Source organism: Aulonocara stuartgranti (genome assembly GCF_965226115.1).
Source record: "Aulonocara stuartgranti genome assembly, chromosome: 23".
Classification (NCBI taxonomy): Eukaryota; Metazoa; Chordata; class Actinopteri; order Cichliformes; family Cichlidae; genus Aulonocara; species Aulonocara stuartgranti.
Window position 1 is genome coordinate 42,866,934 of NC_138958.1, and position 24,044 is coordinate 42,890,977.

General features: G+C 39.8%; 1 protein-coding gene and 2 long non-coding RNA genes across 5 annotated transcripts in view; 1 reads left to right on the forward strand and 2 right to left on the reverse strand.

Annotated features, from left to right (window-relative positions):
* Positions 1 to 4,848, forward strand: part of LOC309701004 — a 148,232-nt gene extending 143,384 nt beyond the window's left edge. Inside the window, exons 3-4 of the long non-coding RNA XR_014274833.1 lie at positions 4,072 to 4,186; positions 4,438 to 4,848. This is a non-coding gene — a long non-coding RNA (uncharacterized lncRNA). The remainder of the gene's footprint in view (positions 1 to 4,071; positions 4,187 to 4,437) is intronic.
* On the reverse strand, positions 1,073 to 10,423 carry LOC309700998 (OX-2 membrane glycoprotein-like). 3 transcript variants are annotated; one of them, XM_082524960.1, is made up of 6 exons: positions 10,156 to 10,422; positions 8,131 to 8,469; positions 7,728 to 8,036; positions 7,472 to 7,578; positions 7,285 to 7,336; positions 3,308 to 3,421 (listed from the first exon to the last, which is right to left on the reverse strand). In XM_082524960.1, the coding sequence occupies exons 1-5, from the start codon at positions 10,334 to 10,336 to the stop codon at positions 7,325 to 7,327; spliced, it is 948 nt and encodes a 315-aa protein (XP_082381086.1). In that variant the 5' UTR covers positions 10,337 to 10,422; the 3' UTR covers positions 3,308 to 3,421; positions 7,285 to 7,324. The 3 variants fall into 3 exon arrangements, with proteins under 3 accessions (XP_082381087.1, XP_082381086.1, XP_082381085.1); XM_082524959.1 differs by lacking the exons at positions 3,308 to 3,421; positions 7,285 to 7,336 and having other exon boundaries at positions 7,353 to 7,578; positions 10,156 to 10,423; XM_082524961.1 differs by lacking the exons at positions 7,285 to 7,336; positions 7,472 to 7,578; positions 7,728 to 8,036 and having other exon boundaries at positions 1,073 to 3,421; positions 10,156 to 10,418.
* A 9,797-nt stretch (positions 10,424 to 20,220) lies between these two features.
* On the reverse strand, positions 20,221 to 22,330 carry LOC309701358. The gene is made up of 4 exons (XR_014274955.1): positions 21,785 to 22,330; positions 21,334 to 21,620; positions 21,082 to 21,176; positions 20,221 to 20,928 (listed from the first exon to the last, which is right to left on the reverse strand). It is a non-coding gene; the product is annotated as an uncharacterized lncRNA (long non-coding RNA).
* Positions 22,331 to 24,044: the final 1,714 nt, after the last annotated feature.

Here is a 24,044-nt window from a genome sequence, read left to right on the forward strand (position 1 = left end):
ATACACAGAGAAACACAGGGGAATTACACACAGGTGGTGGACACAGCTGGGAATAATCAACAAGACGAGACAGAGGTAAAACTGAACACACTCACATGAGACGCAGACCTTCACAATAAAACAGGAACAAGAAACCATCACACTAAGACGCAGACTCGACATTGAGAGACAGACAGAAAATGACACATGGAACTACCGTCTCGCCCCTCCCGGCAGTCTGTATACTTTAAGCTCGGGTAGTTTTTACACAGGATACGGGAGGATTATTGAGAAGAACCTAAGCAAACACGTGACAAGTTTTCAACAGGAATGAATGACAGTAAAAATGTTACCTCACAGATCGTTTTTATGCCATCAGTAATGAGCTGGTTTCAGCTAGACTGGACACACTCAAATGGCAAAGAAGGTTGTGTAGCCTTTGCAGAGAAGATGAAGTGCATTCATGTAAATCAAAATGCATCTTTTAATTGAGGTAGAGGTTTGTCAGAGATATTATTCTCATAATGTACCTTTGTCCCAGCTGATTGCAAAAACCTCTTGTGTACCTCTTTTCAACCACTGGGAGGCGCTACAGCTTCATTCCTTTCACACTAAGGCAGCGGTAGGGAACTCCAGGCCTCGAGGGCGTCCCTGCAGGTTTTAGACGTTCCCTACCCCTGCACTAAGGCCTTTGAAATCTTCATTAACACTGAGCTTGAAATTTCTATCAGTCGAATGCAAAGGAGTCCTGTGGTTGTAGGACAGAGGTAGGGAACGTTAATCTGCCATCATTTAGATTATATGACAACAACCTTCAAATCTGAAGTCTCAGAAATCTGCTTCATGTACAAGTTCCTCCAATAATCAGGGCTAATATCACCAAATTGTACATAAACAGACTTTTACATGTTAAATATTTCTCAAATATGGGGAAAAAAACAATATAAAATACTATATTATTAACAAAATATCTTAAGATACAGCTACAAATTGCTTGAAACATTTGCAACGAAATATATAAAACAGCTTTATTGTCAGTGAGGACAAAGTTATAGTGATGCTGTGCTGGAGTGTTCAAAAGAAGACAGAGACATGAAGTATAAATATTGTATAATATTAAATATAAGAAAGAACAAAGTTATAAAAACATTAATAATTGAAATCTGCAACAATATTCACATAAAGTGTAAAATACAGAGTTAACTGTTTAATAGGTAAAGTTTAGGTCTTGCAGTCGAACAATGATCCCAAACACAGCAGCAAATCTACAGCAGAATAGCTGAAAAGCAAGGTCCAGTCAAAGTCCAGGCCTCAACCTGGGACATTCAGAGAGCTGTGCTTAAATAAATGCCCACAAACCTCAAAGAACTGAAGCAACGTTGTAATGAAGAGTGGGCCAACATTCCTCCACAACAATATGAGAGACTGATAAAGTCAAGCAGAAAACAATTACCTCACATTCGTGCTGCTAGAAGTGTTTCTAGTTATTCACAGGACTGTAGTTTGAATTTAAAGAAATGTGAAAGTGCACTGAAATTAACATAAAGTTATTGCAATTTAAAAAAAAAAAATCAAGAAATCTAAGAGGAAGAAACAATGTAAACCACACAATTGTTTTCCTTATATTCTCCACACGGCAATGCACATAACAGACATAAAATATTTGCATTTATCAATAGAAAATATACAATTTTTCCATAGTCATAGCCAGGCCCGATTACTGCCAAACCTGTGCTGAATCAGTCACTTAAATAGGACCTGTCTGACAAAGTAGAGTAGACCAAAAGATCCTCAAAAACTACACATCATGGCGCAATCCAAGGAAATTCAGAAGCAAATAAGAAACAAAGTAATTGAGATCTCTCAGTCTGGAGATGCAACGTCAAGATGAACAGAATCCAGTTTCTGGGATCCTGAAGGAGAATGTCTGGCCATCTGTTCACGACCACAAGCTGAAGTGCACTTGATCCAAAGCTCACCAACAAGTCCACCTCTAAGCAGCTTAAGTAAAACAAAATAAAGACTTTGGAATGGCTTAGCCAAAGTTCATACGTGAATCTGATTGAGGTGCTGTGACCTTGGAAAGGTGGTCCATACTCAAAAACCCTCCAGTGTGGCTGAATTACAACAATTTTGCAAAGATGAGTGGGCAGAAATTCTTCCACCACCTCGTAAAGGACTCATTGCCAGTTATCCCAAACGCTTTATTGCAGATGTTTCTACTCAGGGTGGCCCAACCAGTTATTAGGTTTAGGGGGCAATCACTATTTCCACACAGGGCCATAATAATGGCCGCCTTAATAATAAATGCCTTGATTTAGGAACTACTTTTAATGTTTACTTGTGCTATTTTGCAAAAAATAAAATCTCTGCAAAAACATCAAAACTGCTGACCGTCTGACCTCAATATGAAATTATTAATCTTTTGACAAAAAACATTTAAATTTGTAAAAAATAAGAAACCATAGAGGAACAAACAATGTTGTTTGCTACGTTCTAACATGGCAATCCAAATAACAGTAATGCAAACATATATATTTATCAATAAAAACAGATCGCCTTTCACTGTTACAAAAGTTAAGTATATCAATGTTTGTTCAGCTTTCATAAATGTAAGTTTATAAGTACATTGTACATTTTTTGGTAAAGTCCAACTTCTTTTAATACATGCAACACATTTCAGAACATTTGGGACAGAGACAACAAAAGACTGTAAATACTTCGTAAAAATCTGGTGAAACACTTTAAAGCCAGTGGGATAAAATGGGAAACATAAAATTTAATACTAGACAAAGACCGATTGAATCATGAAGCAAAGAATTAATAACTAAATCACAAGTAGAAAATGTTATGCAGATATTATTGGATAGATTTTGGTGTAGAAAAAAATGACAAGAAATCAAAAATGAAAGTTATCTCATCTTTTTCTTTAAAGAGTAGCCTACTGCAGAGCAGCAACGCTGACAAAGACCATCATCACCAATACTGCAGCTAATACAATGATCCAGGAGGAAACTTGAAAAAGCAGGAAAAATGTGACACTGATCAAAATGAATACATCAATTATTGATCAAAGAGAAAATGCATACTACCACAATGCATTGTTATTGCATCTCAGTTTCTCACCATCACTGATAATCTGACGTCTGCTGGACCTCAGGAATCGTCACCATCACCTCTCTGTGAGGAGCAGAGAGCACTCGTGCTGCACATCCCACCTGTGTGCTGTGTTTACGTGAACCTGAGAGCACAGCTGTAGTGGTGACAGTGAATGTAGCGTTGGTGTTGGACACACTGACAGTGTTGTACTGTGAGAAGCTGAGGTGTTGTTGTGAGACACTGAGTGTTACAGTGGGAGCAGGTCGACCAGTGGCTGAACAGGAAACAACCCACTCTTCAGCAGAGTTTGACTCTCTGACATCAACAGCAGGTTCATGCAGCTCTGTGAAGGATCAGGAGATATAAAATAAGGAGTATATTGTTAAAGATACATTGACTTCTAACACATGTAACGCATTAAGGTAAAATTTCTTACCATAAGGATGTGTTACACGATTTATAAACCCCAGTTTGTTAATTATTTGTTCATTATTCATAACTATATACTTAATTTTTTAAAAATTAAGTGTTTTTGGTCAAATGGAATTTTTTTTTGGGTAATTTTAGCCCTCTGCCAAAATGTTTTAACCTTTCTGTCTCTAACAGTAAAACATCGTTCCTTTATCTTCTGTGTCTGGTGTGTTGGTCAGGATTAGCTAGCTTGGCAAAAAGTTCACATTAAACAATTAAAGTGTGTTACTGTGAGGTGTGTGTTCGTACTACGAGTCACAGCTCGAGTTTTCTTGCGGGTGAAGGTTTTTCACCTCGCTGTCATTCTTGCATAAAAGTGTTTGACCCCTTCAGAAAAAAAAAAATGAAATTTGGGATTATTTTTTGTTTTGTTCATTGTGTGTATTTGTTTCTACTTTTTACTTTTTCTTTTACTGTGTACAGCACTTTGGTCAACCTGTGTTGTTTTTAGACATGGTTATTGATTGATTGATTGATTGATTGATTGATTGAATGATTGATATGTCTTTGATTAAAATACAGCCTACTCCACATCCTCCAAGTTACAGAGAAGAGGAACCATCTGGGGTGAACTTGTGCACTTGGTATTGGCTGTCATGGTCCCTGTGCCTCTCCGGCTCGCTCATGTTGGCCACAGGTTTGTTTTGTTTTCTCTCCTGCTTCCCTGGGTGGAGCTCATTGTGGGCTCTCACCCTTGGCCCACGCATCTGTGGTGATTTCTACACCTGTTGCTGATCAGGCGGCGTCCCCCTTGCCTATTTAACGCTGCGGCACGGAGTATTCGGCACTGGAATGTTGAACCTCCCATGTTTGTGCTCTCAGCTCTCCTAAGACAAACTCTCTCAGTGTTGTGTGGCGTATTGATCTAATTGGACTCTTTGTGTTTAGATCTCCCCGGAACTGGTGGCAGACCCTGACCTGTGATCCCTGTGTGTGTCAACATAAGTGGAAATTGGAGCGAGAGTGGCTGTGGAGAAGCGAGTGTGCGTAAGAAGAGGAGTGGCGGAGTTTGGGCCGAGTGGAGAGCGAGTGTGGATTCCTTCCCCTGGAGCCCTGAAGCCCTGCCCCATTCACTGTATATACACATCACTGTGGTTTCCCTCTGTGTTAATAAATTGTCAACCCTTTGCTTGCCAGAACGCTGCCTGCGTCTGAATCCATCTGTTAGCCCTGACATTGGATACCTGGAAATCAGTGAAGGGACCATTAATGCTTAAACTTGTACACAGGTTTGAGAGCAACCACCCAAAAGCTTCTGCTAATAAACACTAGTCTGTGTTTGTGATGCAAATGTTTCTGGCTGTGTTAACAAACATTTACTGTACTTTCTGGACCATAAGCCGCTACTTTTTCCCTAGGTTTTGAGCCATGAGGCTTATACAAAGGTGCGGCTATTCTGTGGATTTTTCTTCCACCACTAGGGGGACTCTAACCAGAATTAGAATAAAAAACAAGATAGATGAAAAATCAATGCAAAGAAGAATACACTACTTTTTCTTTAGCAGATAGAACACGCACAACAAATTACCAACTGGTAATTATTTTCAAATCCTCGCCCCTTCATCATGGAAACCACACGAAGAAGTTCGTATGATGCAAGTTTTAAGTTGAAGGCCATCGATCTTGCTATCCAGGAGGGAAACCGCGCTGCTGCACACAAGCTTAGCGTCAATGAGTCTATGGTGAGACGTTGGAGGCGGCAGCGGGAAGAGCTCATGCAATGCCAAAAGTCGAGAAAAGCTTTCAGAGGACATAAAAGCAGGTGGCCTGAACTTGAAAATGTCCTGGAGGAATGGGTGAAGACACTGAGAGCAGGTGGCCGAGGTGTATCCACTGTACAGATCCGACTGAAAGCCAAAACAATCGCCCGCGAAATGAATATTAAAGATTTCAAAGGTGGGCCGTCATGGTGTTTCAGATTTATGAAACGTAAAAACCTGTCCGTCAGGGCACGGACCACTCTCTGTCAGCAACTCCCCCCTGACTATCAGGAAAAAGTTGAAAACTTCCACAAATTCGTTGAAAAAAAGATACAAGAAAACTCCATCGGACCAGACGACATAATCAATATGGATGAAGTACCTTTAACATTTGATCTGCCTCTGACCAGGACCGTTAACAAGACAGGTGCATCATCCGTGTTGTTGAAAACAACAGGCCATGAGAGGACGCACTTCACCTGCGTTCTGGCATGCACGGCATCCGGACAAAAACTTCAACCAATGGTGATTTTTAAGCGCATAACTATGCCGAAAGAACAACTCCCGAAAGGCATAGTGGTCAAAGTTAACACCAAAGGGTGGATGATAGAAGGTCTAATGAAGGAATGGTTAACGGAGTGCTATGGGAAGCGCCCGGGAGGATTTTTTTCACCGGAAAAAAGCACTGCTTGTTTTGGATAGCATGAGGGCCCACATCACAGATTCTGTGAAAGCAGCGATCAAGAAAACAAACTCCATTCCAGCTGTGATTCCTGGAGGTACAACAAAGTTTTTGCAGCCACTTGACATCAGTGTAAATCGGGCATTTAAAGCTGCACTACGGGTTGAGTGGGAGACTTGGATGACAAGCGGTGAAAAGTCATTCACAAAAACTGGCCGCATGCGAAAAGCATCCTTTTCTGATGTCTGTCAGTGGATCCTAACAGCGTGGAGTGCTGTGAAAGAATCCACCATCACCAATGGGTTCCGAAAGGCTGGACTGCTGCGCGAAGAGAGCGGCGCACCTTCAGAGCCAACTTCACCGGAGGATGACAGTGACACGGAGAGCGAGACTGATGGAGACAGATGTGATGAAGCGCTTCTGAGCCTGTTCAACTCCGACACTGAAGAAGACGACTTCATGGGTTTCAGCGAAGATGATTAAAGTGACATGTGGTTTCAAATACAGGAAAAATGGAGGTAAATAAATAGCGGTTATTTTCTCTTGGTTCTGTTACGTTTTAATCAGCAAAGTTGCTGCCGTGTTAAAAGGCATTGTTCGGAAAGAATCTGTTCAGGTACATACTTGTACATTTGCACTACAAGATTGTTCTGTACATGCAGTAAATATCTATTTTTTCATCATAGATATCTGCGGCTTATAGCTGGGTGCGGCTTGTATATCTTTTTTTTTAAAAATTTTTTAAAAATAGAGCGGATGCGGCTTATATACAGGTGCGCTCTATTGTCCAGAAAGTACGGTAGTAAGGTGAGTGAGGAATATTAATACTTATTATTAGATCATTAGCAGACTGTAGAACTTGACTGCACGCCAAGGTGGCAGTTCAGCCATTTGATTCATGTTGCAGCAGCTCATGAGTGAATGAACATCGTGTAATAAAAGTACTTCTAGAAGTACATTTTTGCAAAAACGTACATTGTGGAGGAATGTAGGGAAGACACGAGGGAGCCCAATATTTTACTCAAACATTAATCGCTGCATCACACAACTGAACATTCAAAGCGCCAAAACCTAACCCTCTCACTTCCCGTTACACTGGGTACGAGTGGAGCTACCTGGTGGTATTTACTTACATTTATTTAAATTTACTTGAGTAGGGTAGAGTCATGCTAATGACCTAATAATTTTATTCAGGTGTGTTGCAGCAGAGATACATTTAAAAGCTTCAGGACACTGGCTCTCAAGGCCTGGAGTTTGACACCCCTGCTTTACACAAAGATGGGTTAAATCACAGTGCAAAGAATGAATGAATAAATGAAATATAAAAAATAAATAATTATTAAATAGTCTTACACATCAATGTCATTGGTTGACTTTTGAAGTATTTGAATCCTTATTTGGTTCCCTGAGTGAGAGAAGGATTAAAACACTTTAAAATCAGTACTGAAAATATGTGCAGACATTACTAGATAGATTTAGGGTTAGAATCAATAAATCACTATCATGTTAATAAGATAAGACACATTACAAAACGACATACTAGAAAGTGAAAAGGTAACTTTTCTTCAAGCAGCATAGTGGAGCAACAGAAAAAGACAAACCCCAACACCAGCACTGCTGCAGCTATTACAGTGATTGAGGGAAAATCTGTGAAAAAAACAGAAGAACGTGACGCTGACCAACAATAATACATCACTCATGAAGTACTGAAGTCATTGTTATTAGATCCCAGTCAAATTTACCCAAGTATCATCCGTCTCTAGTCTAGTCTGTGGTATACAGAAAGAGTTTCTCACCACCAACAGATGTTTTTTGGACCTCAGGAATCGTCTCCATCACCTCTCTGTGAGGAGCAGAGAGCACTCGTGCTGCACATCCCACCTGTGTGCTGTGTTTACATGAACCTGAGAGCACAGCTGTAGTGGTGACAGTGAATGTAGCGTTGGTGTTGGACACACTGACAGTGTTGTAGTGTGAGAAGCTGAGGTCTTGTTGTGAGACACTGAGTGTTACAGTGGGAGCAGGTCGACCAGTGGCTGAACAGGAAACAACCCACTCTTCAGTAGAGTTTGACTCTCTGACATCAACAACAGGTTCATGCAGCTCTGTGAAGGATCAGGAAATATGTTATAAGGACCATGTTGTCAAGAATAAACCAGCTTCTGGTGCATTTAATCACATTAAGGTAAAAGTTCTTACCATAGACTTGGAGGCAGGGTCTACCTGTGAAGGAGCCTTCAGGATAAGTGTTAAACAGACAGTGATAGCATCCTTCATCCTGCTCCGTCACATTCCTGATGACTATGGAGCAGTTCTGTAGTCCAGTGTATTTAAACTTGACTTTATCGTTAAAGCCATCATTCACTCTCTGACCATAGTACTTGCTGTAGGTGGCAACATTTGTCTCCACATCACGTGAGATTTTCTGCCATGTGACCTGAACGACGTCTTTAGTGTCCAAGAGCTGACAGCTGAATTCAGCATCTTCTCCCACTGCTGCCAGCACAGTCTGCTGTGTTTGGACCACTGCTGTTAGAGCTGCATGGAGAAAAACACGAGTTAGAGATGTGGAACTGAGAGGTATTGATGGGAAGGATTAAAAAATAATTCGGGTCATGGAGTAGTCTGTGTTTTAGGCTCAAACAAATTGACATGTGGGTACCACTTAAATGTGATGTAGACTATAAATATAAACCTGACACTCATTGTTTCATACTGTATGTTTCAGGTACATTTTCTATAATCTATAAAAAGTAACACAATTCAGTTAGCTACCAACTAAACAAAGAAAGTCAGATAGATGTACAGATCATGTTTATATTGGTTCTGTTGGTCCATGACCAATTCTGGAGGTCTGTACTGCATTTGAACTTTTTCAACAATTTGGAGGTCCAACCATGATTTAAGCTGGACATCAATATGGCGTTCAACATTAGAACCTTGGACTTGATGTATATTTTTTGGACATCATGTAGATATCTATGACAAGTGCAGGGAATTTAAAGGTTTAATTGAGGTCATATTTTTATTTACAAAATATCAATATTGGGGTTACAAAACAATCCCTTCAGTGGACCAAAAATGAATTATAAAACCCATCACTTCAACATAACCAATACCAGGACTGGTATTGACTGGTAACTCGTGCTACTGTAGAAATTCCCATTGATTTTCTACATTTTCCCAGAGGCCTCCCCTTCTGTGGATTACTGGTATGTTATTTATTAATTTGTGTCTCAATTATTTCAGATCAGTTATTTCACTGGGGAAGCCCTATATTGCCCACTTCCTAATTTCAGCACTGTTTGATCTTTCTCTTTAGCATGTATGTAACTTTGGTTTGTTGAGATTTTGGCATTACTTCTGTCATAAACATTCTCTCTCAGACATAACTGACTAAGATTTCTGTGGTTACCCAGAACATTTTAATAGACTTTTTGTAATCAATCAAGTCTTCAAGCCCTTCTTTTTAAAATAGTGTATAAACCGTATGTATGTGTGAAAGACTGTTAATGTTTTGATAAATTGTTTATTTTAGAACAATTGGTGAGTGTGTTTAGCCACTTCACACTACTACACTTTGCTCTAAACTACATTCCTTCTCTGAACAGTATATATGTGAATGGACTGACGGATCTTTTAATTTCAAATGTTAAATAATTGTCAGTAAACTACTTATGACCTGAACTCCGTCTCTGTCTAATGGAAATGAGTGCCTTCTTGTTTTTAACTACATTGGGGTTGTGAAACGTCTTTTACATTGTAGGCCACATACAACCCAATTTTTGTTAATTTACCAACCATACATACATAACACACAAACATGTGGTTTATCTATTGCTTTCATCGTAATATGAATAGGCATGGGGCAACCTTTAACAAAACAGTCTAAAGCTGTTTTCACACAGCTCTCAAAACAGTCTCATTAATCTGAATGATGAACAACTCAACACAGAAAGTTGATTTTGTTCTTTTTTATTAGGCTGAGTGTTCAGTGGGAGAAACGTTTTGTCACTCATTCAAACAAAATCTAAACTCTTCAGTAATTGTATCTCCCTCTAATTCTGTCTAAAGACAATCTCTTTGTCACTTCAGAGAAAAGTTCTCACATTTTAGGATCAATTTTTAATTATTACGAGTGAAGGTTCTTGTTTTCTTTTTTTTTTCTCTTGTCACAATAAATAACTTTGAAAAACAAAAACAACAATACGGAATAAAACTTACCTTTTGAAAAGGCCATAAAAAGAAAAAACAAACACAGAATCCCACAGTCTGACATGGTGCACGTCTCTGTGTCCCCACTGGCTATTGTACCACGTATTGAAACAACGTCGTACAATAGCCAAATTATTGAAAACTCAAATGTCCACGAAGGAAGGAAGAATCTCCCTTCCTTGTGGGACATTCCAAGGCGTGTTAGAATGATCAACTGTACCAAGTAAAGTACAAAAACTTCCCAGTGCAGAGTTTCATCAGTGTTTTAATCAGCAAACTCAATCATTTTTTTCTGCATTTTGAAAATTCAGTAAAGCTGTAGGTGTCAACATTTGTCTCCACATCTTGTAAGATTTTCTGCCATGTGACCTGAAGGATGTATTTAGTCTCCGAGAGCTGACAGCTGAATTCAGCATCTTCTCCCACTGCAACCAGCACAGTCTGCTGTGCTTGGATCACTGCTGTTAGAGCTGCACAAACAAAATAAGAGGCTTTCATAGTCCGTGTTTTATGTTTCATTTAAAAAAAACAACAACAACTACATAACAGAATTCAGTGAGGTACATACTGAACTTACAGGACAGAAACAAAGTACCAATCCTATTGCAGTAGTATATCTCCAGTAACAATACCAGCATTGGTATCAATACTATTGATAACTGCATCAATCTGCCCACTTCTAACTCGTGCTATTGTAGAAATTCCCTGTGAACTTATACATTTTCTCAGAAGCCTTCCCTCCGCGCATTACTGGTATGTTATTTATTATTTTGTGCTCCAAGTTCAGTTATTTCACTGGGGAAGCCCCGTAATGCCCACTTCTTCATTTCAGTACTGTTTGATCTTTCCCTTTAACATGTATGTAACTTTGGCTTGTTGAGATTTTAGCATTACTTCTGTCACCAACATTTTAATGCTATCTTTACTCTGTTATAATCATCTCTCTGTCTCAGGCATAACTGACTGAGATTTCTTTGGAAAAGTTCTCACATTTATGACCTTTTTAGGAGCTTCTTGTTTTGTTTTGTTTTCCTGTCACAATAAATAACTTAAAAAACCAAAAATGACAATATGGAATAAAACTTACCTTTTCAAGAGGCCATTAGAAAAACTAACAAATGTATAATCCCACAGTCTGACATGTTGCACCATTTGCCATGTCTGTCCCCTCACTGGCTATTATACAATGCATAGAAACAAATTAGAGAATTTCACTTAGTCCCTTCCTTGTGGAAATTCCCAGCTGTGAAATAAACACAAAGTAAAGTACAAAAACTTCCCAGTGCAGTAGAGTGTCATCTGTGCATTCCTTGCAGGGCTGAAATCTTTTAATCATCCATCTAAATTGTTATTTTTCTGCATTTTGAGAATTCAGTAAAGCCTCTTCGTCGCTTGGTAATTTTTATTTTTTAGTACCTGCTACTCGAATCAGAAGCTAAGTTGCTCTTGGATGAATAAGTCACATAAATAATATATTTAAAAATAAATAAATAAATATGTATGTAGTTAATTCTCTGCCCCCTTTAATGGGTCGCCAAAGCAGATCACCTGCCTGAATTTCACCCCATCCATCCTCTGCCACACCAACCCTCTGCATGTCCTTTACTACATCCATGTATCTTCTCTGAGGTCTTCCTCTTTTCCTCCTTCCAGGCAGCTTCAGCTCCAACACATTCACCCTCCCTCCTCTGCTCATGTCAAAAAGAACATAAAGTCACGTGTCTGACCACCACCATCAGTTTCAGCTCTCTGCTCTTCTGCTCTTTCACATAGTTACAGATATAGCTGACCTCTCAGGTGGAGGCAGTATTCATCCATAGGAGAGTTGCTTTACTACCAACTAATACACCATGTATCTTAGATGGGCAGAAAAATGGCATCCAAGAAAGTAACAAGTTCTAATAGTGACCAGTAGAAAACCACCACACTCACACTGAAAATAAGGTGCACAAGATTTATTTTTCCTCCAAGGCCCAAAGCTGCCCAAATTATTAGCCTGGTTACAAACAGGAAAAGGTGGTCACTAAGAAGAACAAGCAGCCAAGCACATACAAATTTTGCATCTTCCTGAGAAAGACTTTCCAACCACCTTATCAGACCTTGTGTTGTTAGAGAATGGGTTTCCACACCAGATCCTGGGAGTTCAACTCTCAAGCTCTTCTTCTTCAAGTCTTGAACTCCTCTCATTGGTTACCTGCGAATTCCAGAATAGGGTGTTGCTCCTTGAACTCAGCACACCAAAAGTTTCCAATCCAGTCTTTTTATCACAACAAGTCCACATAAATCCTGATTAAAACGAGTCCTCCCTCCAGTGTCATTTGATTATTTTAAAAGGAAAAGCTTCCAGGCCAGGTTAAAACGATTTTCCTTTGAAATGTTCATTTCTCTAACTGGAGTCTCCAATTTTAACTGGCTTCCCTTCTGCAACTGTGACCTTTCGATCCATCTGTATAAATCTGTAAATAGTCACTGTACCACTCTATTATAAAATTCTTGACAAATATCTGTTGTAATTCTTCTATTCTTAATACTTAATAAATGGTAAAGCATTTAATACTTTAAATGCTCTAGCTCTATTATCCCCAACCCACCCAAAACTATTTTTAAAATCTTTTCTCTTTCCCAACAATTCTCTAACACTTTCTTAACAGGATGACTTTTATTATGACCTGTATCCAATTGTTAACTATTAACTAGTTGTCTTCTAATATATAGTGGACTTTCTTCTGATTCTACTTGTAAAGCACACATTGGCATTGTTTTAACTGCCCTTAAGCAAAGTCTCAGTGCTTGAGCTTGGATAACATCCAAATGTTTTAGCCAATTTTTATCCACTGACCCATATACTACATGTCCAAAATCTATTCTTGAGCAAATTAACGTGACAGACCATTTGTCAACCCTGCTAAACATGTTATAATATTAAGTACCTTTTTACTTTTCCCCATAATGTGCTTTGTGATTTTTTTCAAGTTAATATCTTATTAAAAACTACACCCAAAAAATAGATTGTTTATTAATCTGTATCATCTTCATAATCATATCATCTTCCAGACCTAAAAGAGGATCCATTGTCATCTACTTCTACAATAAATGGCTTATGGCTCTCTGGGTGAATCAGAACTGGAGCAGATGAAAACAAGTCTTTGAGTTTGGCAAAAGCTCTATCAGCTTCGTGAGACCAGGTGAAGGGGAGCTTTGTGGAGTTAAGTCGTGTGAGTGTGCTGCTGCTACCTGACTGTAGTTGTGGATGAAGCACCGGTAGAAGTTAGCTATACAGCGGTCCCTCGTTTATCGCAGTAGTTACGTTCTAAAAACAACCCGCGATAGGTGAAATATAGAAAGTAGCTAACTTAATTTGGCTGTAAAACCCCTCACTGCACACTTTATACACTTTTCTTCGACAGGCTCGAACATTTCCACACTTCTCTCTCTTGTTTAAACACTCTCAAAGTTCAAAATTTCGTAGAAAAATAACTCCAGTATTACAAAATAAAGCCAAAGGCACCCGCAGTGGCCTTTGACAATGCAAAACGTTCCATCGACTTTTTGACAATAGGACATACATCACAATAAGAATAAAATGTGTAGCTGCTTCAGTGTTTCTGTCAATTTGTGCACATCTTGACTCGTCAGTAATGTTTGTAGGCTGAGTGCATTTTAAAAACAATTTGTGCAAACTGCACTACAAGGTGGAATATTTGCAAAATCAAGATTACCTCATGATATTTTGTCTCAAAAATTAACCCTATGAATATGTCAGTGCCATTAGAATGTAATTATTGTCTCACCAACATTTTAACATTAGACATGTAATTTTAACAGCCTCTGTAAACTAATATCCTGGCTTGCTCGAGGCTGCCGATTTCTCTGACACTTTCAATCAAAATACAATTTCAGACTGATGTGGGCCAAAGCCTAGCATAGCCTGTAACGTTATTATGAGGGACAAATTTTACGAGTTAACTTGGCTTTAAGTGACTTACAGGTTTCTTTGAAAAATACTTTCTTATATCCAGGTTCTTCCTTTTTGCTGCCGTCCTCCTCTCCTCCTTGCGCGGACCTGCAAGGAGGAGAGGAGCTTGCCGCTGCTAAAACTAAACAGAGCTCCCTGAAAAAGAGGCAAAGCCCAACAGGAACTGTTGTGTTTCTCCATTACCCTTTTCCTTAAGAGACTGTCAATACAAAGCATAAGAGAGGTTAACTCTTCAAAGGTCATAGTCTCATCCCGAGAAGCGAGTGAATCCCTCTTAGTCTGAATTAGTATTTGAATGTATACTCCTGCAATGCTCGATCCAGCCAACCCACCTCTGCTGCAGCTGACCATAAATTTTTGAGGTAATCCGCCGCACTTCTTTTTCTTTTGTCCCTAGCTGGGGATTGGCAGGGGAGGTTGTCAACAAAGCCAATACGTCACTGTGGGTGCAGTAGGGTTTCCATCTTGATCAATGATGCACTTCCAGGCCTTGTGGTCTCTAGCCTTCACCTTTGCTTGCTCGAGGGTTAGATGTCGTTGTTTAAGATCGTCTCCAATTTGCTTGATCCAAGTCTTCTTGAGCGCATCATGCTTGATTCTCCAGTGAGCGGGGTTCTACTGCATCAAAAGGTGATATGGTAGGCAATGGTTGCTTATGTGGCAGATGTGGCCAAACCATTGCAGTGGTTGCTTCCTAATCAGCTCTTCCATTGAGGGCTGCTGGTGACATTGGCTACGTATCACGCTGTTGCTGAGACGATCACGGAGGGACACTCCCAGAATCTGACGCAAACAGCACATTTGGAAGACCTCGAGCTTAATCCGCCAGTCTTCTTTAATTCCTCCAAAAACTCATCACACGAGCAGAACTGGAGTGGACGAGAAGAGAGATAAGCCTGAGCCCATAACAGAGGTTCTACCCTGCAGTGTTCCAATCAGGTAGGAAACTTTGGTGGTTTCATTGGGAAACGATCAGGGAGAGCAGCTGAATACAAATCCCCCACAACTACCCGGCTCCCTGCAAAAGGATCATTACACATGCCAAAAGGCATAACCGTGTACTGCAGGAAGTGGTCGAGCATTACAAAAGCTGAAATTATAATTCACGTTGGCAGTAATGACACCCGTTTATGTCAATCGGAAGTCACTAAAATCAGTCTTGAATTGGTGTGCAACTTTGCCAAAATAATGTCGGACTCTGTAGTTTTCTCTGGTTTCCTCCCCAGTCGGACCAGTAGTGACATGTTTAGCCACATGTTCTCCTTAAATTGCTGCCTGTCTGAGTGGTGTCCAAAAAACAATGTGGGCTTCATAGATAATTGGGAAACCTTCTGGAGGAAACCGGGTCTTGTTAAGAGAGATGGCATCCATCCCAGCTGGATGGAGCAGCTCTCATTTTTAGAAATCTCAAAGTCTGGCCAAATTATTAAATCCCACAAAATGTGACTATTCAGAGTTGGGACCAGGAAGCAGAGCTGCAGTCTTACACACCTCTCTGCAGCTTCTCTTGCCCCCAAAATCCAATCTCCTTAGATTGGAGATCTATGGCATATATTTAGGGCTGGATCGCATCACCCTGAATCCTCCCTTAGTTATGCTGCAATAGATGTAGGCTGCTGGGGGATTCCCATGATGCATTCAGTATTTCCTTTTCAGCCACCTTTCTCACCCAACATGTGTTAATAGACCTCTCTGCAGTGAATCACACTTTTTATTAATCTCTGTCTCTCTTCCACAGCATGTCTTTATCCTGTCTTCCTTCTCTCACCCCAACCGGTCGCAGCAGATGGCCCCGCCCCTCCCTGAACCTGGTTCTGCCGGAGGTTTCTTCCTGTTAAAAGGGAGTTTTTCCTTCCCACTGTTGCCAAAGTGCTTGCTCATAGGGGGTCATATGATTGTTGGGTTTTTTTCTCTAAATGTGTTATTTTAGGGTCTACCTTACATTATAAAGTGCCTTGAGGCGACGGTTGTTATGGGGCTATATAAATAAAACTGAATTGAATTGAATTGAATTGACATTTCAGATGCTTCCCACACTGTGGCACAGTTGAAGGTTCACGAGAGTTATACAACTTCATCATGTTGACGTGACACAACCGAGTAGGACGTCTACGATCTGGGGTTTGAATAATGTAGTTGGTCTTGCTGAGCTTTTTCTCTACAACATAAGGACCAGAGAATTTAACAGAAACGTAGCTACTAGATGTCTGGGATTCTGGAGAGAAAGGCTTAAAGCGAGTCAGGGTTTGGGAAGCTGCGTCTGGCTTGACCTGGGCACCCGGAGGTGTTTTAAGTAGAGCTTGTTCTTCAGTTCAATCTGGAGAGAAAGGATAAGCAGAGCCTCCGGGGGGAGCTAGAGAGTCTTGAAAAGGGACCTCAGTCAGGTTTTTCTTTCTGATCATATATAGACTGTTTAAAATCTTGACCATTTGACAAAAAACTTGCATTCCACTGTAGGATTAATATGGTTATAAAAATTAACCACCACATTATCCCTCTTGACTTGCATAACTACTTAGTTCACCCCTTATGTCCTCCCAAATGATGTTCTTCATATCTAAACTATGACATGAATCCTCTCAGTCTTGGACTTCACATCTGATGTTCCATGTATTACTTTCACAATGAATGTCACCATCATCTTCTTCTCTTCCTCTAGTTTCCTTTCACCCATTTCCATTACTCTTTCTATCACTTGTTTCTCCCCTAACCTGGGTTTCCTAATCTGTCTCTCTTGCTCAACCATTTTACATACCTCTACAAATGTCGCTTTCTTTTTTCATATTGACATTTAAGGGCACTCCTTGCTCCTTTACTTCCATTAGTTCTCCTTTCCCCTACTCTTATAGTATTTTTCACATTAACTTTGCACACACCCAAAAGTTTTCTTGCTTTTTCCACCTGCACTTCTATGTTACAACCAATCAGTAGATTTCCATTTCTGAGTATCTTAGCATATGTGATTTCTCCAACTTGCAGACCTGTACAGGCCTTCGACCGACTCTCCTGCTAATCTCACTCACTAAATCCACTAAGGTAGGTCCTCCTTGGGCTCTCACACTCTGGGGCCTCTGGATGTCTGGGGCCTGGATCTCCTCCATGCCTGCTTCATGCCCTGGGGGACGGGGCTATGGCTTGCTACATCCTCTAGCAGACCATTACATGTGGAAACCATTTGAATACAAGCGCGCTGATCCACACAGGTGTGCACACGGATGTTCACTGCTCGTAGACTTAAATTACACCTTTCTTGGCTGCTACTTCAAAGCACATTGTGCGCTGTCTGTCCTGTGTGCTGCACAACAACATTGAATTTTTAGTATTTACTGCTGTTTACACTTAGCTAGATTAATGCGATGGTGTTGTGTTTAGTATGTTGCTTTGTTTTTTTTGTTTTTTTTGCTTGTTTTCTATTCTTCTCCACTCAACAGGTGATCCAGGAGATTTTTTTTCTCTCTCCCTTTCCTATCCCTCACTCATGTCTGTCCCGTCTGTAACATCTGAAAATAAAATATAATAAATAATAAAAACAAAGGTCGATCAAATGGACCAATACGGCAATGCCACGATGATCCATTCGGCAAAGTAAATCCATTGGGTATCCTTGTTGGTCTTCAGACAACAATTCTGATGGCTAAAGGACCAAATGGGACAGGCAAAAAAAAAAAAAAAATCCACTAAGGTACTCCTGAAATCCAAACACACACTAACTCCAACAACCACACCATACATGTTGAAAGCACACAGCTCTCCAAACCTCCACTCCTCAACCTCATGTGTCTCTCCCCCCTTTCCCCCATAACCTGTTTTCTCTCCCCTTTATAGAGAAGGGCTCAAATCATCACCAGTCAACTACTCCCTTTACTCAACTCCAAATAGCTGCCAACTGGACTAGAGAAGAATCTCCACTCTCACATGGGTGTGGTCCACATCTCACACAAGTAAGAGATTTACTCAATTATTCCACCACGCCACATTCTGCAACATGTAAACCTGAATTCTGTGTAACAGCCGAGAAGTATGAAGTGGAAGAACACAATGCTCCTTTTACCATCAGATCATACGAGTATTGAATTTAGACTTCAACTGTGACACGTGAGTAAATGCGCTTTTGTTTTCTTGTAATACAATATTGTGTAATGAAAGATTCAGATTTAATTTAAGACACTTCTGATCTTTCTGAAGAAGAAAAAACAACTAAATAAAAGTGGTTTGAGGTGTAATAAATCTATCTTTATTGAGGTCATCTGCGATAATAACACCCCGATTAATTAACACTTTACACCAGCAAAATAGCAAGTAAGAGTGGTAATGCTGGGCAACAAAGCAACAAGGAAAGTCAAAGAGGGACCTGGGAGCATACAGTCTAGAACAGGGGTCGGCAACCTGCGGTTCCAGAGCCGCATGCAGCTCTTTAGTCCTTATACAAGTATTTAACTGAAGTGTATTTTATTTGTGTTAGTTCTTTTAAAAATTGTAATTCTAAATTGAAAGATTATTGCGATCTTGAAATATAAAAATAAAATTATATTTTATTATTTTTCGTCACTCAAAATAAGCGTCACACTTGTGGAAGCCGGTATACCTGCCGTGCATTTATCGAGACTTTCAACTCCAGGTAGGCCAAGTATGGAGAAATGTGAAAAAAGAAAAATATCAGAAGAAAATAGAACATTTAATGATGCCTGGGCAGATTCATTTGCATTTACTTCTGAGGAGGGCAGCCTACCAGTATGCCTAATATGTGGATTGCCGATCTTCGGATCCAGATACGTATGTGACGTTGTACGTGAGCAGCTGTTCTCCACCATGAACTATGTTAAAAACAAACACCGCTCACGCCTCACAGACGAGAGCTTACAGTCCTCCGTAAAGATGGAAGTGACTTTGTACAGCCCCGATTTGCAGGTGCTGTTTGCAGAGGTTCAGGAGCAGAAGCAATTTTTTAGTAGCATAGTGCTTTTTTAAAAAAAATTAAAATTCAGATCAAGGCTACTTCTTTGTTCATTGTATGTAGTTTCCCTTCCCCTGTCACGTCATTAGTCAGTCAGCCGTTTCCCCATGTGTCCTCTCTTCCTGTGATCACCTCCTGTGTACATTTGTGTCCACTATATGTTTTTGTCAGGTCGTCTGTTATCTCCCCCATAGTCACAGACAAACTGTTTCCTAGTTTTCTTAGTTTTTCTAGGGTCCATGTTTTTCACGTGCCATCATCCAAATAAAAGATTGCTTTTTGTTAAAACCTGCTAATCCTCTTCAAACTCTGCTTCTAGGTCCGTTCAACAAAACACACTGGCGTACCTTGCTGTGATGTGATAGTTCAGCTTTTTAATTCACTGAAAAGAGACCTTAGACTGGGTGTCTTTCTTTTTTGTTATAATTTTTTAAAAGTTCGAAATGTATTCCTTACATACATAAAATTAAATTTTCTCTATAGCACTTCATGGATTTAACAAGCAACACACTATAGTTGTTTATACAAAGCATAAAGAAAAAAAAAAACAATTTATAGAGTGTTATCTTCATGTTAGATGTCAACACAGTATTTGCGGCCCCCAGTGTTTTCTTTTCCGTGGAAACCAAATCCAGTGACTCTGTGGGTGTTCAAAGTTGCTGACCCCTGGTCTAGAATAATTATAAAAAGACAGAATAAATAAATAAAAAAAAGTAGAAGTGGGAACAGTCTTTATATATAATCTTTATTAGTAATTTAGTCCCGATTTGTCTCTAATATTTCTGCATAAGATCTATTGTTTTATTCTGGCTCTTTACAATTTTTTTGTTATATTGCGCATTAAAATAAATCATTATGATAGTCCTACTTTGTCAGGCTATATTTCCCTAAGAGGACCTTCACATAAAAGGCAAGAACAGCAATGCTGCACCCCAAACCCAGGAAGTATCTCACACAGCACGCAGGATTGAAAAGCCCTATTGATAATGTGCAAAAACTACAACATTATATTACATGCTGTACTCCAGTGTGACTTTCACATCAAGACAGGGACACAGATAAACACAAATCCTGTATAAAACGTACAAATATGAGAAATATGAACATTGTAAAAAGAAAATCAACACTGAGCACAGCACAGCACTTAAGTGTAAAATGCTTTAATGTATTCACAGCCATAAAGTAGAGCCAAAATTATAACCCAGGCTGTTTATGAAAAGGTGACACTATTCGGTTTTTAGCAGGTATGAGAGACTGAAGAAGGGTTAACTAGAGTTTTGAGGGTTTGACCTCAAAAAATTGAACTAACAGGAAGAGAAAATAAAAAACGGAGGTTTTCATGTGACTGGAAGTACAAGGCTGTGCTTTCTATGTGGTCATTATGTTTAGAAACAGGAAGTGTAATGTGATTCACACTGAAAGACTGAAGAGGAGGGGTGCTATGTGATCACCAGATTTTTTTTTTATTACTTAATGAACTAAAACGAAAAGACACACGTTACAGTGGATGTTTTGCTTTTTGAGAGGGCCAGTTTGGTGATCACATCTTCTAAGATAAAAAGTGCTGTGAGGCGACTGTTGTTGTGATTTGGCGCTATATAAATAAAATTGAATTGAATTGAATTTCCTATATAATTCATGAGCTCTTTCAATGGTTTCATCTCTCTATACAATCAAAAATAGTAAAACACTGTTAGACTAGCCTGTGAGGATTTAGCATACACACACAAATGATAGCTGATAGCATCACACGGTTGCTGAAGATTTGTCTGCTCCACACAAAGAATGACAATCTCCTGTTCCAGTACATCTCACAGCTGCTCTAAAGGACTGAGGTCCTGGATTTGGAGACCTGCGGATTTAAACAGTTTAAAGTCAGCGCTGCAGATATTTACAGATATTACTGGATATATGTGGATGTAGACTCTTGGAGTCAATTCATATAATTCTTTTAATAGGAAGAGCCACATAAAAGGCATATATTAAGTCAGAAGAAAAACGTTACCACTTTTTCTTCAAGCAGGAGTGCGATGAGAGCAGCTACTAAAGCAAAAACTGTCAGTCCTGCTATTTTAGCTATTACAATCACTGAGGTGGAATCTGTGAGAAAAGCAGGAACAATGTTACAATGGACAACGCTAATACATCAATTATAGATCACAGGGAAATGTAGGCCTATTGAAGTCATTGTTATTAGATGCAAATTCACTCAGATATCATCACTTTATAAATCTGTGACTTTGAAAGAGTTTCTCACCATTATAATCAGCAGTAGCAGCAGCAAACACCTGCTGGACCTCAGGAATCGTCACCATCACCTCTGTAGTCCAGTGTATTTAAACTTGACTTTATCGTTAAAGCCATCATTCACTCTCTGACCATAGTACTTGCTGTAGGTGGCAACATTTGTCTCCACATCATGTGAGATTTTCTGCCATGTGACCTGAAGGACGTCTTTTGTGTCCAAGAGCTGACAGCTGAATTCAGCATCTTCTCCCACTGCTGCCAGCACAGTCTGCTGTGTTTGGATCACTGCTGTTAGAGCTGCATGGAGAAAATAAATGAACGGTTAGATGTGAGAATGAGGAAATATTAGTCAGTGAAAGAAGCAGCTTTTCTTTTTATCCTTATCCTGACATGAAGTCAAACATTAACATGATAAAAAAAACAATCAGCATCAAAGAGAAACACTGGTTACTGTTTCCTACCTTTTGGAAGGACTCCACAGACAAAAAGTAGATAGACAAGCACACAATATGTCATTGCTGTTATAAAGTGTCAAAGTTTGAGATGAACCCGAGAGCTCTGTGGATATAAAAAGATGTCAGGTTTGTATTGAATAAATATATGCATGTACTACACAGAATTCTGTGCAGACATACAACACAATGACTGGCGAGTTTTAAAAACACAACTTCAATTAAAGAAGATACTTCTGTTTTCATGGTTTTCTTTCTGCTTTTTCTCAGGGCTTCTGTAAAAAAAAAGTTAAGTATGAAGTTTCAAATTACAACGGCCACAAAAAAGTGGAAGTGAAAACGTTGCTATTTGCATTTCTCGCATTCCTCATCTGAATCAGATCCTCAAGACAAGATTACAAATAACAACACCTCCGCTTCGCTGGAATCCTTATTTCAGTGTCTCTGCGAAGTTAAGATCTGGATGGCCTCAAATTTCTCGTGATCATCTTGTGATCATCTTTGGACCAAGCTGCAATTCTAGTACCCCGGATCTTGACCTGCGCAGTTTAGCACCTTTTGTTAAACTGCATGCAAAAAATTTGGGGGTTATATGAGATAGTAAGTTTACCTTTGAGAAACAAATTGACTCTGTTGTATAGTCACCCTTTTTTAAAATTGAGGCTCTTATCCAAGGTGAAATCCTTTTTATCTTTTAAAAACCTAGAACGAGCAATTCACGCTTTTATCTTATCTCAACTGGACTACTGTAATTCTCTATATGCAGCTGTTAGCCAGTCTTGTCTAGCACGGCTCCAGCTGGTCCAGAATGCTGCAGCTCGTCTCCTGACACGTTCAAAGAGACACGAGCATATTTCCCCAGTGCTCGCCTCACTTCACTGGCTCCCAGGCCGCTTTAGAATTAAATACAACATTTTGTTGTTGACTTACAAAGCGCTGAACAGTCAGGCTCCAGAACATCTGTCTGACTTACTGCAGCCATATATACCCCCTAGAGATCTAAGATCAAGTGATCTCTCGCTCTTGGCCACTTTTAAGTCGAGGCTGGTCCACAGAGGTTACTGGGAATTTGTGTTTGTGGCAACGAAAATGTGGAATGATTTACCTCTCCACATTAGAAAGGGCCCGACCATCAGTCTTTTCAAATCCCATCTTAAAACACATTTATTCTCACTGGTTTTCGACACCGCATGAGAGTTACCTGTCTGTCCACCTAATCATCTTTTATCAGGTATTTGTTATTTATGTTATTTGTTACTGTGTAAACTTTTTCCCTTCTTTGTACAGGTCAACATTTTGTTGTTATTATATGTGCTATATAAATAAAGTAAAGTAAAAGTAAAACCTCAGTAAATAAGTTTTTAACAGGAATGCATGAAAAAAATTCAAATAAAGTATTCATCCCATCAGGTATGAACTGGTTTTATCTGAACTGCACACACTCAGACTCTCAAATGACAAACCTGGTTTTAAAGCCTGAGAAGATGAAATGTATTAATGTAAATCAAAATGCCATTTTTAATTAAGGGAGAGATTAATGGACAGTGTCCGTGTCAATGAATGCCATCGGTGGTTTGTCAGAGATAATATTCTCATTTTGTAACTCTGTCACAGCGCATTACCTTCATTAGATAGTTGGAGGATTGAGGGTCTGCAGAATGACACGCAGATTGTAAAATCTTCTGTGTATCTTGTTTCATCCCTGGGGAGACGCCACAGTTTCATTCCTTCATTAACGCTCAGCTTGTAGTTTTTATCACTCTAATGCATAAGAGTCCTCTGATTGCAGCACATGTATGTAGATGAAACATGTTGCTTTCACTATATTAAAGGAGAGGAAATGTTCAAGTCTGAAGTCACAAAAATCTGCTGTTCCAGTTCCTCCTGTAAGATGGACTAATATCACTAAATTATCCATTTAGCCCTACGACAGACTGGCGAACTGTCCAGGGTGTACCCTGCCTCTCGCCCTATGACAGCTGGGATAGGCTCCAGCGCCCCCCGTGACCCTGAAAATGATAAGCGGAAGCGAACGGATGGATGGATGGATATCCATTTATGACTGTTACATGCTGTTGTTGTGTGGCCATTGCCTTGAAATACGTGAAATATCCATCCATCCATCCATCCATCTTCATCCGCTTTATCCGAGGCCGGGTCACGGGGCCAGCAGCCTAAGCAGAGAGGCCCAGACCTCCCTCTCCCCAGCCACCTCCTCCAGCTTATCCGGGGGAATACCAAGGCGTTCCCAGGCCAGCCGAGAGATATA